General features: G+C 42.9%; 1 protein-coding gene across 1 annotated transcript in view; it reads left to right on the top strand.

Moving 5' to 3' along the window:
- The window catches only part of GALNT17 (polypeptide N-acetylgalactosaminyltransferase 17), a 446,071-nt gene that overhangs the window by 223,503 nt on the left and 205,645 nt on the right, over positions 1 to 16,923 (top strand). The window contains exons 4-5 of the mRNA XM_021007062.2: positions 2,014 to 2,188; positions 5,884 to 6,081. Coding sequence (XP_020862721.1) covers positions 2,014 to 2,188; positions 5,884 to 6,081 — 373 coding nt within the window. The remainder of the gene's footprint in view (positions 1 to 2,013; positions 2,189 to 5,883; positions 6,082 to 16,923) is intronic.

Consider the following 16,923-nt stretch of genomic DNA (forward strand, 5'->3'; position numbering starts at 1 on the left):
GACTCCATAGTCCTTTCTCTGGATGTGGATAGCATTTTCTATCGTGAGACTTTTGGAGATGTCTGAGATCTTTGCATTGCTGAGAAGAGAAAAGTCAATCAAAGTTGGTCATCTCACAACATGGCTGTTACTGTGTACAACGTTCTCCTGGTTCTGCTCACTTCACTCAGGATCAGTCCACACAAGTCTTTCTAGGTTTTCTGACACCTGCTTGTTCATCATTTCTTGTAGCACAGTAGTATTCCATTACATTCATATACCACAACTTGTTCAGCCATTGCCCAATCGATGGGTATTCCCTCAATTTCCAATTCTTTGCCACTGCAAAAAGAGCTGCTGTGAATATTTTTGCACATGTGGGTCCTTTTCCCATTTGTATGATCTCTTTGGGATACAGCCCTGGAAGTGCTATTGCCAGGTATGCACATTTTTATAGTCCTTTGGGCATAGTTCCAAATTGCTCTTCAAAATGGTTAGATCAGTTCACAACTCCACCAACAATGCATTAATGTTCTGATTTTCCTACTTCTTCTCAGCATTTATCATTTTCCTGTTTTGTCATGTTAACCAATCTGATAGTGTGATGTGGTACCTCAGAGTTGTTGTGATTTGTGTTTCTCTAAACAGTAGTGATTTACAGCATTTTTTCATATGAAGATACATTTTCATTAGGAAAGCTTGTCTCAAGCAATTAGGATGAAAGTGATAGGATGAAAGTGATGGGAGTAATAGATGGGAGGTCAGCAAGGTCTGGCAAGAATATCCCCACTTGAGAGAGGTTGGATGCAGAAATGGCCTTAGGGTAAGAAAGAACTGGGTTTGAGTGTTTCCTCTGGGGCTGGGTGACCTTGGACAAGTTTTTAAAATATTCCATCCCAGTTAGCTTTCTAAGACTATAAGATGCAGAAGATGCCAATCTGCCCTGTTAGAGGGAATTTCCTTACCAAGCCTCCAATATCAATGAAATGGTAAGCCTGGACCAACAGACACAGAATGAGAGTAGAGTTAACCCTTCTAGGAGATCTCCTAGCTATAAAGGCATCAGAGGATCCCAGATCTAGTCCAACCCTTTCTTTTTTTTTTTCATGTCTGAGGTTCATATGAGCAAAATGACTTGACTATGGTCTCACAGTTTATCAATATCAGAAGCTGAATTTGAACACATGTCTGCTGACTGCAGATTGAACACTTTTTCCAATGTGCCAAGTCCACAGGCAAGGACATGACTTAGCAGTCATTCATTTCACCCTGAGAACCATCCAGGCCCAAGTATTGATGTCTTTCACCAAACAGATAGGTGGTCCTCTAGTCCTCCATAAGAAGTAAAGGGTCTGGCTTGCCCTCCCTGAGAAGAGGCTGTTGTCCAGTAATGGAGGAGAGGTCATGAAGAGCACGTCCTCCAGAAGTGCCAGTTGGCTGCTTCATTAAACAGGGACCTTTTGAGCAGTGACCCCAAGCAGGCAGAAGGACTTAGGGGGCTGAGGGTTTCTTCCTCGGTCTCTCATAGACCCTCCTGTGGCAGACTGGACACCACCCAGGGCTGGGCCCCAGCATATCGTAGCAACTCATCTTTATGGAAAGCCTTATGATCGCAAAGCACAACATTTGATCCTTATACCACCCTTGTGAGCTTTGTCCCCATTTTCCAGATGAGGTAATAGAGAATAGATAACTCAGGTCTTCCCAACTCCAATTTTAGCACTCTATCCACCAGTATCACAGGCAGAGTTGGAACTCAGGGCTTTCTGACTCCAAGTCTGTCACCTTATCTGAGCTATTTCCTTACCTGGTCTCATCTCAGTATAAGGGAAAGAAGATCGTTGTCTAAGATATGCAGATTAGAGGTGATGTTTTGACTTTTGGACTAGCTAAATCCTTATTAGGACTCACTCTGGAATTTTCAGTGGGGCAGAGTCTGGGTGTGCTGAAATTCCCCCCTGCCTTCCCAGTGTGGCTGGCACAAATCTGAAATCAGAGAGTGACCAGATCTTCTAATGGTTTTGTGTCTTGCAGAGGAGCTGAAGGCACCTTTGGAGGAGTATGTCCATAAACGGTATCCGGGGCTGGTGAAGGTGGTACGGAACCAGAAGAGGGAAGGCCTGATCCGGGCACGGATCGAAGGCTGGAAGGCAGCCACAGGGCAGATCACTGGTTTCTTCGATGCCCACGTGGAGTTTACGGCTGGCTGGTAGGTGCTACCTAGCTCTGTTTGTCTGCCCTAAGCAGTGTCACAGAGATGGATTTCAAAGGAAAACAAGACTAATGGGGCTAATTCTGGGGAAAATAGGAAGATGGGGTAATTTTTGTTTTGGTGACTTCATTTCTTCTCTTGTCCCTCCTCCCTATCCTCACTCCCCTTCTCTTCCAATTTAAGACTGTTGGAATAATCTTCCTTTGGCAGAGGTCTGTACCTATAACTTTTCTCTCAGAAATGGGTGGTGATTCCCTGTTAGCACCCAAGTAAAGTTTAGGCTTCTGTTTCTGGCATTCAAGGCTCTCTTCAGTCTGGTGCCATAGTGTATAGTTACAGCCTTTTCTCCTATTGTTCCTTTCTTGTGCGCTACTCTCCATCCAAAGGGGACCAGCTGCTGTTTAGCCTCTGACCTGCCTGGCAATTCCTGCCCTCCTTTGCTCACTCAATGCTTTGAAGAGCCTATCACCTCTTCTAGGAAGTCTTCCCTGATCTTTCCTGTCAGGCACCATCTTACCTTTCAGACAGTGAAGAATTTTGTCTACACCTCTCAGATGCACTTACTATGCGGTATTGTGTATTATATCCAGCGATGGGCAGGAGCTGGTTGTTAAATGTTAAAATAAGTGCTTAGCTCAGTGCCTAGCACATAATAGGTGCTTAATAAAATGCCTATCGATTGAGTAAATGTTTAGTGAGCATTTAGACCTTAGAAATCGGATAAAAGTACAAATCCGTCCTTAGCTTCCTTTAAGTCCCAACTAAAACCCCACCTTCTATAGGAAGCCTTCCTCAACCCCTCTTCATTCCAGTGCATTCCTTCTGCTAATTATTTCCTATTTATCCTGTACTTAGCTTGCTTTGTATATATTTGTTTGCATATCGTCTCTCCCATTAGATTGTAAGCTCCTTGAGGGAAGGGGCTGTCTTTTGCCTCTTTTTATATCCCCAGCCCACAGTACCTGGTACATAGTAGGTGCTTAATAAATGTTTATTTATTAATTGGTTGTTCAGACTTAAGAAAGTGATGGAGAAAATGCATTATTAAATGCAAATTAAACTTAACATTGTGTCATTGTATGTATGTATGTATGTGTGTGTGTGTGTGTGTGTGTGTATACACACATTATATATATATATATTTTTTTTTTTTTGAGAACTTGTTAATCACTTAGCAGCGTGCCACCGAGCACATCATAATTTCAGCATGTGATGGCATTTCTGACACCATTTAGTCTAACCCATATGAGAGTGAGAATTGGACACAAGATCTTTTCTAATCCTCCTTCCCTGTTATTTTACATCTCCATCGTACATACTCTGTGGTTACTCACCTGCATACGATTAGATGGAGTGCCCCTTGAGGGCAGGCACAGTTTTCTCTTTATCATATCACCAGTACCTAGTATAGCATCAGGTCTATAGGATCATAGCTACATAAATCTATCACTGGGAAGGGACCCCAAGAGCCATCCAGTCTTATCCCCACACAATTGAGGACCAACAAGTTTAATGACTTGCCCGAGGTCACACAGCAGATTTAGGATTTAGAAAGGCCCTCAGAGGCCGTTGAGATTAAAAAAAAGAAACCCATTTTACAAATGACAAAACTGAGGACCTAGAGAGAGAAGTTACTTGCCTGAGATCATCCATATTGCAAGCATCCCGGGCATAATCTGAACCTAGGTCCTCTGACTTCCGAGTCAATGTCTCCCCCACCCCCACCCCCATATGATGCTGTCTTTTGTAGCTATTTACTAAATACTTGTTGAATAATTGAACAACTGAATCCCTTTTACAAGAAGTAATGAACTGGATGGGATCTGGAGATCTCTGTTGAGTGGGGCCTCACAAACATAAAGCCCCACTATAAAGCCCTTTGCTCAACCATAGCTTTCATTTGAGTGTGTGACAAATGAGGTTCCCTACATAGACCTCGTGTTTGTACACGGAAAACCGATTGAGCATGCCACATTTCACAAGTGTTTGTTAAATGCTTATTATGCACTGACCAATGGGCCAGGCCGTGTGATCCCCCTACTGGGCTTGTGAGCTTCATCAAAGCCGGGACCATGTTTTGTCTTGACCCTGTGTCCAGTGGGCACTTAATGGTCATTAAATTAATTAATGAATGAGTAAATGAGAGCAAATGAACAAATATTGTTGCTTCTTTTAAAGAGGCAAAGGAAGAGGTAGGTACTTTGGTGCCAGCAAATTAAAGGAGACAAATTCTAGGCAAAATATATAGCTATAAGTTATTTCCATCTAGTTCTTTCCACAGCCTGAGCGAATGCCATGACGAATTGGGGCCATTATCTCTCTCATGCCTGGGAACCATGTTTTCTTCAAGATTCTGGAAAATGATCCCTTTCTAGAGCCCTCTATGGAAACAGCACATGGGATCATAGGTTACAGCTGCGACAGACTAAACATTTTACCAATGAGGAAACCAAGATCCTTGAAAGTGAAAGTGGCTTGCCCAAGATCACACAAAGACACGATTTAATCCCAGTTCTTCTGACTACAGAGTCAGTGCTCATTCCAACAAGCCACCCATGTTCTCTTTGACTTGTACATTTTTTCACAAAGAGCCCTGATTCTTATTGGAACTTTGGAAGAATAAAAGACATTGATGGTAAGGCAGGCATCTCTCTGCCTTTTGCTTTATGGCATTCAATTCTCTCCAGCATTGTTAATCAATGAAATTAAGTCTTTTTAGAAAATCAATTTAAGTTGATCAATTAGCTGCAATGCAATGTAAGAGAATACATAATACAGTGAAATTCATATTAAAAACATTCCATCACGGGCAGAATTGACCTATTTTCCAGAATACGAATCAAGTACCTGCAGGAAATTAGACCTAATCTATCACTGACAGGAGAGAAACCTTTCAAAAACACTTGGTGTAAGGCAAATCATTCTACAAAATGGGAATGACTTAGCAGCCCAGCTCACTTCTAACGTGGCTGCTGAAGCTTCCAGCTTTCAGAGGGTGGGCACTGGAGGCCCTAACGTAGTACAAGGGACATCCGTGGAGAGGCATACAATGCTGAGGAAAAGTGACTCCTCTGGAGTCAGAAGACATGGGTTCAAATCCAGACTCTAATTCTTACGACCTCTGTGCCCTTCAGCAAGTGAATGATCTCCTTTGTTTGCTGTTCAGTAAAATGATGGGTTGAATTACGAGGCCTCTGGGGCTCCTTCCAGCTCTCAGTCTGTGATCCTCTGATCCTAAATTTCTTATTCTCATCTGTTAAATGAGAACAAAATAAAGATGAAACAGTCAGGGAGGGAGGCCTTTGGGATCCGTTCCAGTTATGAGCCTGTAATCCTGAATCTCTTATTCTCTCTGGGCCTCAGTTTCCTCATCTGTAAATTGAGGGGTTGGGTTAGATGTGTTCTAGATAAATTATCAAATCAACAAACATTCATGCCTCTGACACCCAGAAGGTAGTTCTAATCTTTGCCTTATCCTCAAACATATCATCAATAGAATGTAAGCTCTCTGAGGTCAAGGACTGCTTTTATTCTCATCTGCAGACCCTCAGAGCCTAGCAAAGTGCCTTGCACATAGTGTCTGATTTTTTAGAAAATGCTTGTTGATCAATGGAATGCCAGAATCTGTCCAGTTCATGGGCTGGGGTGTCTCAGGTGAGCTAACCCACCATCTCTGTTCTCCTGTTTCTCAGGGCCGAGCCTGTCCTGTCCAGAATCCAGGAAAACCGGAAGAGGGTGATCCTCCCTTCCATCGACAACATCAAACAAGACAACTTTGAGGTACAGCGGTACGAGAACTCAGCCCATGGCTACAGCTGGGAGCTCTGGTGCATGTACATCAGCCCCCCCAAGGACTGGTGGGATGCCGGGGACCCTTCCCTTCCCATCAGGTCAGTGACAAGAGAGCCTGGGAAGGCCAATAGTAGAGCTGTGAAACGGCCAAATACAGTGGGAGGTTAAAAGAGAAGAGAAAGTGAGCCTGTGGGACCTGCTACATAATCTAATTATTTAAAGACTAGGAAATCTGTCTTGGTTTTTTCATCATGTTGAGTTTGGGATGGGCATTTTGTTCTTTTAAGATATTGATATTAAGATATTGGCTTCTCTGGCACCATGGACAAACAATTCCAAAGTTACAGTGAGACTGGACCCATCTTCATTTTTGACCCCAGAAATGGTGAAATTTGTTTAGGAGTTCTTAAGGTAGGCAGGCTAGCAGCGGATAATTTCCCGCTTCAAATCTCGAACTGGGTAAAGGCTGTTGGGAAGGAGATTTATTTTTCTCTCTTGATTCTTGAATGATGGAAATGCTTGTGTTTTAGTAAAACTCCCAATATATAGGCCTTCCTATAATTTTCTGTAAATATTGTTTGGAAGCCATAGTGAACCCTAGAAATTTTCCATGCTGTCACAAGGAAGAAGAGACAGAATTAATCTGGCTTGCTTTTCATCTAGTTTTAGGAGAGGGAGAAGAACTGCGTGTGGTTGGGTAATAAGGCATCTAAGTGGACCAAGGGCCAGAGCTTGCTTTCTGGAGCTTTGAGGGTCTTTCTTGCCCTTGAGTTTAAAAAAAATCAGCGTCAATAAGCTGGAGAGTGTTGAGAGGAGGATCACCAATACGGCAAAAGGCCTTAAGTTCATGACTTACCATGGTAGTTTGAAAGAATGGGGGCTATTTCAGCTGGACAAGAGAAGGCTCAAGGACAAGGGATATAATAGGTGTCTTCAAGTGTCTAAAAGGTCCACATAAAAGAGGAGTTTGAGTTGCTCTGCTTGGGCACTCCAAGGATAGCCCTAGGAGCAGTGGCTAAAAGTTAGAACAATGAAAGTCTGAGCATGATGGAGGGAAACTTCATAATGATTCGAGCTCTTCCAAGACGGACTGGTCTTTGGGCAGAGGCTAGGTGGGCACTTGGTAAGTATGATGTAGAAGGGATCCTTTTCCAGGTAAGGGTTGGCCTAAGGAGTCTTGGAAATCTCATGCAACTCTGAAAGAATCTGGGAGTCCTTATTTGCAAATAGTACCCTAACAAACATCAGACTTGAATAACTCTGGCCTATCTCTGAGCATGAAAGGACAGTGCCTCTTCTTTCTCTGAAAGGGCCACAAAATACTTAGGAGTGGCAGGATTAAGTGGGAGCCTTGCCAGCTTTAAGCAGAATGCCAAAGAGAAGGCAAGTTGTTTTTGAGTGTCTTCTGCCACCTTGAATAGCCTTTCTCTTTCTCCACATGGGCTCTGTCGCACCCTGGGCAACTAGCCTATGAACCATTTTTTTGGGGGGGGTAATTCTCTCAGCTGTTCTGTTACCTTAACATTAGAAAGATCAGGCACATTATGTGAAGTGATGCAAAGATTTTCAAAATAATTTTTAGTAATTTTAGTATAATTTCTCCTATCTCTGCAAATGCATTTCAAGCATAAGTAATACATGCAGATATGATCATTTTACTTTGAAATAAAAATTTCCCTCCTGCTATCTCTAGCATGTGGAAATGCATTGAGTCTATTAATGCATCTTGGTCCTTTGAGATGGTCTTAAACACAATAGTAATATTAGCAGGCAAAACCTTCATTACTAGGTAAGACATTATTATTATTACAGAGCTTTCTTTTTTCACTTTTTGTTAATGTTTTTTCCATTTAGTAGACTTTTATTGAATGTTGATTGAATGATTGATTATATTGTTTTCCTGGTTGTGTTTACTTCACTTTGCATCAGTTCATAAAAGTCCTCCTGTTTCTCCAAATTCTTTGTATTCATTGTTTCACATAGCACAATGACATCTTGTGACGTTAGCGTGATGGGCACCGTGTCATAGTGGATAGAGCTGACCTCAGAGCAAGGTCAAGTCCCGTCTTCGACATCTCATAGTTGTGGGACCCTGGACAAGTCACTAAATTTCTCAGGTCCCCAGATTATAGGTTGCAGCAAAGGTGGCAATTTGTATCAGTAAAAAGAGTTTCTTCACGTGGTTCTCTATACCAATGAAATCACAGGTCTTTTCTCTATCTCTTTTGCTACATTCATCTACTGCGATATGCGTTCCTCAAATCAATGAACATCACTTTGTTGCTGGTTCTTGGTTTCTTCAGAGCACTGTGATGCTCGCTGTAAATGTTTGGTCTGTATTGGCCCTTTCTGTCTAACATGGCCCTCCTTGGGGTTTGTGTCTAGTAGAGAGATCTCTGGACAGAAGGTATGAACATTTTAGTCAGTTTCTGGACATAATACCCACTTGCTTCCAAAGTCATTGCACCAATTCTCAGCTGAGTGGGTGACATTTTTAAAGAACGCAGTTAGAAAATTCCTACTTGCTCATCCTTATCACTATAGTAATGTACAAAAAAAAAGAAAAAGGAAAGGAAAGAAGTAGATGGAAGAGAAGTATAGACCTCTTCAGGACTGGAAAAGGAGACCAGGGAAAGGAAATATTATGGGCTTAGTTTTACAGCTGTGGGAGAGGCTGATTTACGTAACCCTGATGTGGATTGAAATCTTGGGGTGGTGGTGGTGATTAGACAGAGGGAAGTGTCAGTGACCATATGAGAGGGATAGGTCAGACTGAAACATCACTGGAGGCCTGAAAATTATTTGCAATAGCCAGTATTCTCCTGTTTAATTCAGTTGCCTACAGATTGAATAATGAATTATAACATTATCAGATGATTAATACGCTCTTTGGAAAGACTTAAGAAAATAACTTGTCTTTATGTGAGTAATTAGTGTTATTTATTTTTTGTGATACACAAAAATAAATAAAACAAGGGTACCTGCTGTTGCAATCTGTCATTATTACGTCGATATGCCGAGGATTTACTGTTTTGTCGGTATGGGAAGGTCTCCCCTGCAATCAGAGTGAAGCAATCTACATCTTGGCAGATTAGCTTGAGAGTGGCCTGAGGTTCTGAGAGTGAAGCTAATGGCTGGTAAATCTCAGACATTGTCTTCTGAACTCAGAGAGGCAACTTGATACGGTAGAAAGAAGTCAGCCTTTGGAGTCAGAGAGTTCAAATCTTTCCTCTGCTGCTTATTACCTGCGTGACCTAGAACAGGTCACCACCTCTTTGGGCATGTTTCCTTAATGATCAAATGAAGGGATTGGAGGTCCCTGCTAGCTCTGAATCCATGACTTAATGACCCCAAGCCCAGCACTCTATCCATTCCTCCATGCTGGTTGTCATTTAGCTTATGAAATTAACTTAGAAGAGATTGCAGTGTGGAATAATAAAAGGAGGGCGGGGACTTGGAGGCAAGATAGAGTTGGGTCTGAATCTAGCCTTTGCCACTTACCGGATATGTGACCCTGGGCAAGTCATTTATTCTTTGAGCCTCAGTTTCCTTCTCTGTAAAATGAGTATTACAACACCTGGGGTACTTCTCTTACCAAAGTAGAGGCTGAACTGAGCTAGTATGTATAAAGAGCTTTGTAAACCTTAAAGTGCTGCATCAGTGACCGATACCGTTCTTCGTAAGGGTGTCCTGTGATAATAGTTTATGTGCGTATCTCAGCAGAGGGAAGGATTGTGTATATTTTTCCCCCTACAGTTATTGGACGGACGACATGTTTGATTATCTCAGATAAGGTGGCGTGATTTTCCCTTTCAAAGATGTACGGATGTCTCGTTAGTAATGGCAGCACCATTTTATCCTTGGGATGAAGGGGAAACCTTCCTGTAATCACTATAGCATGAGAAAGTATGACCTTCCTCTAGATTTTGACAACTTTCGCCTGATGACGTGGGAAAGGGAGGTTTTTCCAGAGACAGGTGTTTTTTTGGTATGTTCCCTCCACATTTCCTTTGCTGGTTTTTCTTCCTTCTGTTTCTCCCCATCTCCCTTCTCAAAGTTCAGTCAGTCCTTGGGTACTGAGGGCTTAGCATTCACTGCTGGTCCAACAGGTTTGACTCGGTCCTTCCTTGGATGCTTCATTGTGAGGTGAGAGTTAGCTTGACTCCTTGAGGATTAGAAGTCAGGGTCACAGATCTGTCTGTGTGTTCCATGGCAATGTCAAATGGCTCGACATCAGAAACGGAGCTGACTTTATCTGTGGAAATGATATAAAAGGAGGACCACGAGACCTCTCCATCTGACTTGCAGCTGAAACATTTCTTATTTGATTTTCTTCTACTAGAATGTGAGATTCCTTGAGAGCAGAGACTTTTTCATTTGTGTGTCCAGTGCTTAGCACATAGCAAGCACTTAATGAAGTTTTTTCCCCTTCATTTATTCATTCATTATAGGAGCCCAGAATGAAAGCTGGAAGGGGCCTCCGGGGCTGACTAGCCCAACCCTCTTATTTTTGTTATTGTTTTTGGTCATTCATTTCACTTGTTTTCGACTCTCTGTGACCCCATATGGGGTTTTCTTGGCAAAGACACTGGGATATTTGCCATTTTCTTCTCCAGCACAATTTACAGATGAGGAAACCGAGGCAAACAGGGTGAAGTGACTTGCCCAGGGTCACACAGCTCTAATAAGTGTCTGAGGCCAGATTTGAACTCAGGAAGATGAGTTCAGTGGCACTCTGCTGCACCACTTAACTGTCCAAATCCTCTTATTTTACAGATGAGGAAACTGAGCCCTAAAGAGGTTAAAGAGATTTGCCTAAAATCATACAGGTAGTAAGTTGGAGTAGGAGCTGGATCTGAAACCAGCTTCTCCAAAACCAAATCTCTCTCTCTCTCTCTCTCTCTCTCTCTCTCTCTCTCTCTCTCTCTCTCTTTTAGGCTAGGCAGTGGGGTTAAGTGACTTGCCCAGGGTCACACAGCTAGTAAGTGTTATGTGTCTGAGGCCGGATTTGAAATCAGGGCCGGTACTCTACCGTTGTGCCACCTAGCTGCCTCTACCAAAACCAAATCTCAAGGCCTTTCTGTGTCCTGGGCCAAGGGAGTGGGTGCTATACAGGGTCCTACCAAGATGGAAAGAATGTGAGTAGTAGTCTGGTGAGCTGAGGACTAGGATGGCTCAGTTTGGTGAGAAGAATGTTGAATTTGAAGTTGGAGGACCTGGGTTCTAATCTTGCCTCTGCCCCCATATGACCTGTATGATCTTTGCTAAACCTCAGTTTTCTTACATGTAAAATGAGGTAATCTATCTAGATAATCTCGAGGCAACCTTTCATGTGTTATTCTGTTGTAGCACCTCTTCTGGGGCTTCACCTCCTACTCACATGAGTGGAGGCTGAGTCCCCCACCTTTATACTGTAATCCTAAAGGGGTCACAATCTGCATCCTTGAAGGGAGTCCCTAAACTTAGGGAATCATGGATCCAAGTATTATTAGTGAATATTTCTTGTGTCTCCTGTCCTGTTCAGGTGCCAAACTCGTGGAGGGGAAGGCCATTCCACTCCCTACGGGGACACTCTGGATCACAGGGTTCAAGCTAGAAGGGCCCTCAGACACCATCTAGTCCATTTTACCAAAGTGGAAACTGAGGCCCGAAGAGATGAGTTGACTTGCCTAAGGTCACTGAGGTAGTAGCAGAAGAGTTAAGACTTGAACCCAGGTCCTCTGACTCCACAGCCCAGACTCCTTCCATGGTACCTCATTTCAAGGTGGTGATCTTCACTTCTTCACCTCCCTTATGGTGGAAGATGCAGAGAAGATGTTTAATAGTTATAGTAGTTGATAGAGGTTACCAGTCATGCCTGGGATGAGCACATCTCTCATCTGCAGGGTTTTGTCTCTCTCTGCTGTCTGGGGTATCATCCTCATCTTCCCCAGGTAGTAGCAGGAAGCAGTCATGAGTGGAGGGACTTTGGTATAAAGGTGGCTTCTGCATTGGCTACTTTGGAAGGCCATATGGACTCTGTTGGTCATTGTTTGAGCTCCGATGGCTCAGAGTGAGTGTAAGTAACAGTTGTTTCTGTTCTGTCCAGAAGCCCCAAAGGCCTTCCCCAACCAGATTGATTTTTTTTTTTGACTAGGTAAAAGAGGCCATTTTTTGCCTTGTTTCTTACCTTAATCACTGAACAGGACTTGCCTCAGGCAAACAGACTTGGGAAAGACCTTAGCTTAAAAGAACCAAGATCTCCTACTACATCCAGGACCATCTCTACTTGTCCTGATCTATATCTTGCCCCACTGGAGCCAGATGGCTCTGGAGAAGGGGGTGAGGCTGGTGATTTTGCACCACCCTTTCTCACTTCAATTTAATTCACTTGCAAGTCAAGACATCTCCTTCCTGGTGTCATTGGTCATTTGTCAGAAGGACAAAAAGCAGCAACCTTGGAGGTCAAGGCAAGGGGGTCATTAGCTAATCTGAATTCTAAGATCTCCTAGAAAGTGGAATGTGAAAGAGATGAAGAACTGCCTCCTTATGGGGAGGATACCAAGGAGGACTCAAAGTCAACAGATCTGATTTCAAATAATAATGGTCACACATATACTGTACTTTATAAGCCAGTAGCATCCACACACACCACTGAGTGCCAGCTCTCCAATAGATGTATTGTCGTGGTGGCTCTTCACTTGGGCATCCAAATGTGCAGGGTACTAGGAGAGTTCGGTGGTATTATGTTAACAAAATATGCAAAGATTCCCCAGCCAAATAAATTGTGATGCTCAAGTAGATCTCTGACCTCGTTGATTTGGACATGCCTTCCATTGACACCGATTGTGACTCATCCATGCATTCCTGTGCCTTCCCAGAAGGTCACCCCGTGACGTCTACCCAATGCTCTGGAGTCTTTCCTTTCTTTCTCCCATCTTGGGAGGTTACCAATGGAGGATCTGGCTGTTCGCTTAATCTCCTTCATCCTTGCCCATCATGCGTTTCCCTGATAATAACTTTTCCTCCTGTTCTTTGAAATTTCTCACTGGTGATGTCACAGCCTGCTCACCCACCATGAACCTTTTCCAGGGCAATATTTATCTTTTAACATTATGATTCTTTGACAAAATTGTATGTTGGTTTCACAAAGCTAATTTGCCTGAATGGCTACTAAGGCTTAACACTGAAACAAAAGAGAAGGGAATGGGGGAGGGGACTGCTATAAAATTAAAACATAGATTTTTGAGGAAAGAATAAAGAAAGAAAAATCCTCTTTGGGTCTCTGATGATGGAATAGGCTTCGTTTGATGTATGACTCCATTGAAATATATTCTTTAAAAGTGTCTGAGGCCCCACAAAATGAGTTGCCCTTTCAGCTCTGGGGCCTCCATATTACTTGAGTTCAGTGTAGGTGGAATAAAGAGCTTGAACCCTCATTGGTGTGTGCTACTCATGAACTGGGCAGGGACCACAAATCCATGGAGCAAAGCATTTAATTGAAATATATAAGCAGAATAAATAACAATGCTTAGCATCATTAAGCACCAGTAGGTGCTTAATAAACGGCCTTGACTTATAGGAAACTCCCCCCAAAATTAGGAAGAATCCCTTATAGATAATAATACTTAACATTTATATAGTGCCTACTATATGCCAGGCATGGTGCTAAGCACTTTACAAATATTATTCGATCCACAAAACTGCTCGGGAAGGTGGATGCTATTATGACCCCCATTTTACAGATGAGGAAGCAGAGGCAGAGAGAGGTTAAGTAACTTGTCCGGGATCACGTAGCTAGTAAGTGTCTGAGATGAGATTTCAACTCAGGTCCTCCTGACTCCAGGTCCAGCGCTCTGTATACCATGCCATACGTTCTGCTTTCTGTTCCTCAAATGCGACCTTATGTGTCCCAACTCTAGAGTCCTCCACGTCTAGAATATCATCCCTCTTTACCTCTGTCTCTGAGAATCCTTGGTTTCCTTCCAAGTACAGCCCAGGGACAACCTTCTACATGAGGTCTTTCCTGATTCTTCAGGAAAACCTGAATTCAAACCTGGTCTCAGACACTGTTAGCCATGTGACCATGGGCAAGTCTGTTTGCCTCAGTTTCCTCTCCTATAAAATGGGGATAATAATAGCCACCTACCTCCCAGGGTTGTAGTTAGAATCAAATGAGATAACATCTTTGAAACATTTAGCAAGGTATCTGGCACAGAGCAGGCCCTATATAATTGTTAATTGTTGGTGGTGTTATTATGTGGTCAGTAAATGTTGGCTTCACCATTAGCTTTCCTAAATGACCTCTAGGGGAAGACCTTTTCCTCCTCCTTCTTCTTGGACATAACACCTGTACTGCCGCTATCAGATAAATCTGCAAAGAGCATGACATGCATGCAAAGTACCCATCTACCTTTTCCTTCTCATCTCCTCTTATCCCAGCCTCAATCATTCCATAATTTGTTGAATAAAAATTCTTGGGCTTCTGACAAGATTCTGTGTGTGAGGACACTACTGAGTGGAGTCTTAACTGCTGGGACATGGCCGTGGGCCTTGAGTGGTTCATTCAGACAATGCTCACGGGGTGATTACAATAGAATCTAAATTTGTCTCCTTCAAATTAGAATCAGCCTGTTCGGCGGTCAGCCTGTAACTGACAGAAAAACACAAAAAACATCCTAACCCCAAACAAAACAAGGAAAAAAATACCCACTAATAGATTACTAACATCTTTCTGCTGCAGGCACCGGATAGATTGCATCATTAAATTGTCCTGATGTTATTTGAGAATAGAAACTGCTCTGTGGGTTTCAGCTTCATTTTGAAAGGGGAGCTGGTTAGCAGGCATCAACCACTTTCATTATTTTCATGGAGGATATAGTAGGAAGTGGGACAATTAAAACTCTAGTGAGAGCTGATAATGGCCCATGTCTGGGTGTCTCCTCTGATCCTGGGACTGTTGCCCTTTGCCCTTTTGAGCATGCTTGTGTATCTAGTGTCACCTTAAATTCAGTTATGTCTACCCTCAGCATGATACCTTTCCTGGTATCCCTGCACCCCCCTCCTAGCTGCTTCATTTCTCTCTCTCTCTCTCTCTCTCTCTCTCTCTCTCTCTCTCTCTCTCTCTCTCTCTCTCTCTCTCTCTTTTCTCTCCCTCCCTCCTCTCTGTTTCCCTTTCTCTCCCTCTTCTTTCTTTCTCTCAGCCTCTCTCCCTCTCTGTCTGTCTCTGTCCCTCTCCCTCCCTCCCTCCCTTTGTCTGTCTCCCTCTCTCTCTCCCTCTGTCTCTCTTTCTCTCCCCCCCTCTCTAACATAGAGATATATTTCTATAACTTTATATAGAGAAATAGATATGTGTAGAGATATAGAGAGATACCAGTGTATATTTCTATCTCTGTAGAGATTAGATCTTATATGTATTTTATATAGTCATTTGCATGTTGTCCCCCTCGTTAGAATGTATATTCCTTAAGTGAAGATTTTTTTTTTTACTTTTCTTTGAATCCTTAGCATTTAACACAGTATCTGGAACACAGTAGGTGTTTAATGAATGCTTCTTGACTGCTTAACCTCTCCTAAATTCATTAAATGAACATTAAGGGGGAAAGAAGCTTCCTGGCATTAGCGTAATTCTTCTGGATGGGTTTTGAGTTTAAGTTCTCTCTTACTCATGAGGATGGATACTCGGGGGCCATTTTGTTTTTGTCTTTGTATGCCCAGCACCTGGCGCAGTGCCTTAAACATAGGAGGCTTCTAACTGATGCTTGCTGAACTGAACATATGTAATTAATATGGTCTGCCTGGGATAAATTGGATTGATCTCCAAGCTGGTACTCTCTGAGCCAAGGCTGACTAGGTATCATACTGGGCACTCTCTTTGCAGGGAGAGGGTGTGGGGTGGCATATATGGGCACTAAAGTCACTTTGAACTCTGAAATTCTGAGAAATTCTGAGATTCCCTTTTTCGACTTTCTTTGCATCGCCAGCATTTATTTCAGGGCCTGGCCCATCGTAAGTGCTAATAAATGCTTGTTGGCTGGCTAATTGATTCTGTGCTTTAATAAATCCACAGCAGGAGAGATTTTGTTTCATCATAAGGCAACTGTAAGGTAATGGTGCTGGGTCAGATGACCTCCCAGATTCCTCCCAGCCCGACAAGGAAGATTGAGATGGAGAAGTAGGGGCTTGGTGAGGGTATTTTATTTGTGCATGCCACGGTTTTTGCAAATCTTATCTGAGGACTCATGGTCCATGAATAATTTATGTCCAAGAGGGAAGAGGAAAATGGAAAGGGTAACAGCAAAACTAACACTAACTAGCCATGTGGCCCTGGGCAAATCACTTAACATTCTATGGTTTTTCTGCATCTTTGGACAGGGGTTTGCATTTTTCCGCAAGGCGGGAGATAAACATCGGGCTGATGTGGAATGACCCTCTGCTGAAGTCACTAGGACTGGAAGTCCTGTTCTGTGTTAGGTAGCTCTGTAGTTGCCAGTTTAGCGATATTAGTGATTCATAATTATAAAGAGCTGTTGATTAACAATTTGTAATCGTTAATTCACCATACCACTTAATGGTAGATACCAAGGCTAGTGACCCATGCCCTTCTCTGGAAGAGAAGGCAGAGCAATTAACGCTCTTTGGGAGGGCATCAACCCAATGTCTCCATACTCCCCTTCCTGAAATTGTTTTTTTGAATGTGGATCCAGCTTCTGGGATGGTAAAATCATGGCCACCCCCCCCAAAACAAATCATAAATTGAGATGTGACTGGCATATAGTACCAGCAAAGTCTACACTAAAGAAGTATTTTTGAGACTTTAGCATGAGGAGGTCAAGTCTTGGACACAGTGTTGCTTAAGTAAATGTCTGCTGTTCATCCGGAACTTGGCTTTTCCTGATGGGAGATCTAGGATGGTGAGGTGGACACAGCTTCTGGCCTGGAGGAGTTTTCTGGCTAGTAAG

This window comes from Phascolarctos cinereus, unplaced genomic scaffold (genome assembly GCF_003287225.1).
Source record: "Phascolarctos cinereus isolate Bilbo 61053 unplaced genomic scaffold, phaCin_HiC Scaffold_5;HRSCAF=322, whole genome shotgun sequence".
Taxonomy (NCBI): Eukaryota; Metazoa; Chordata; class Mammalia; order Diprotodontia; family Phascolarctidae; genus Phascolarctos; species Phascolarctos cinereus.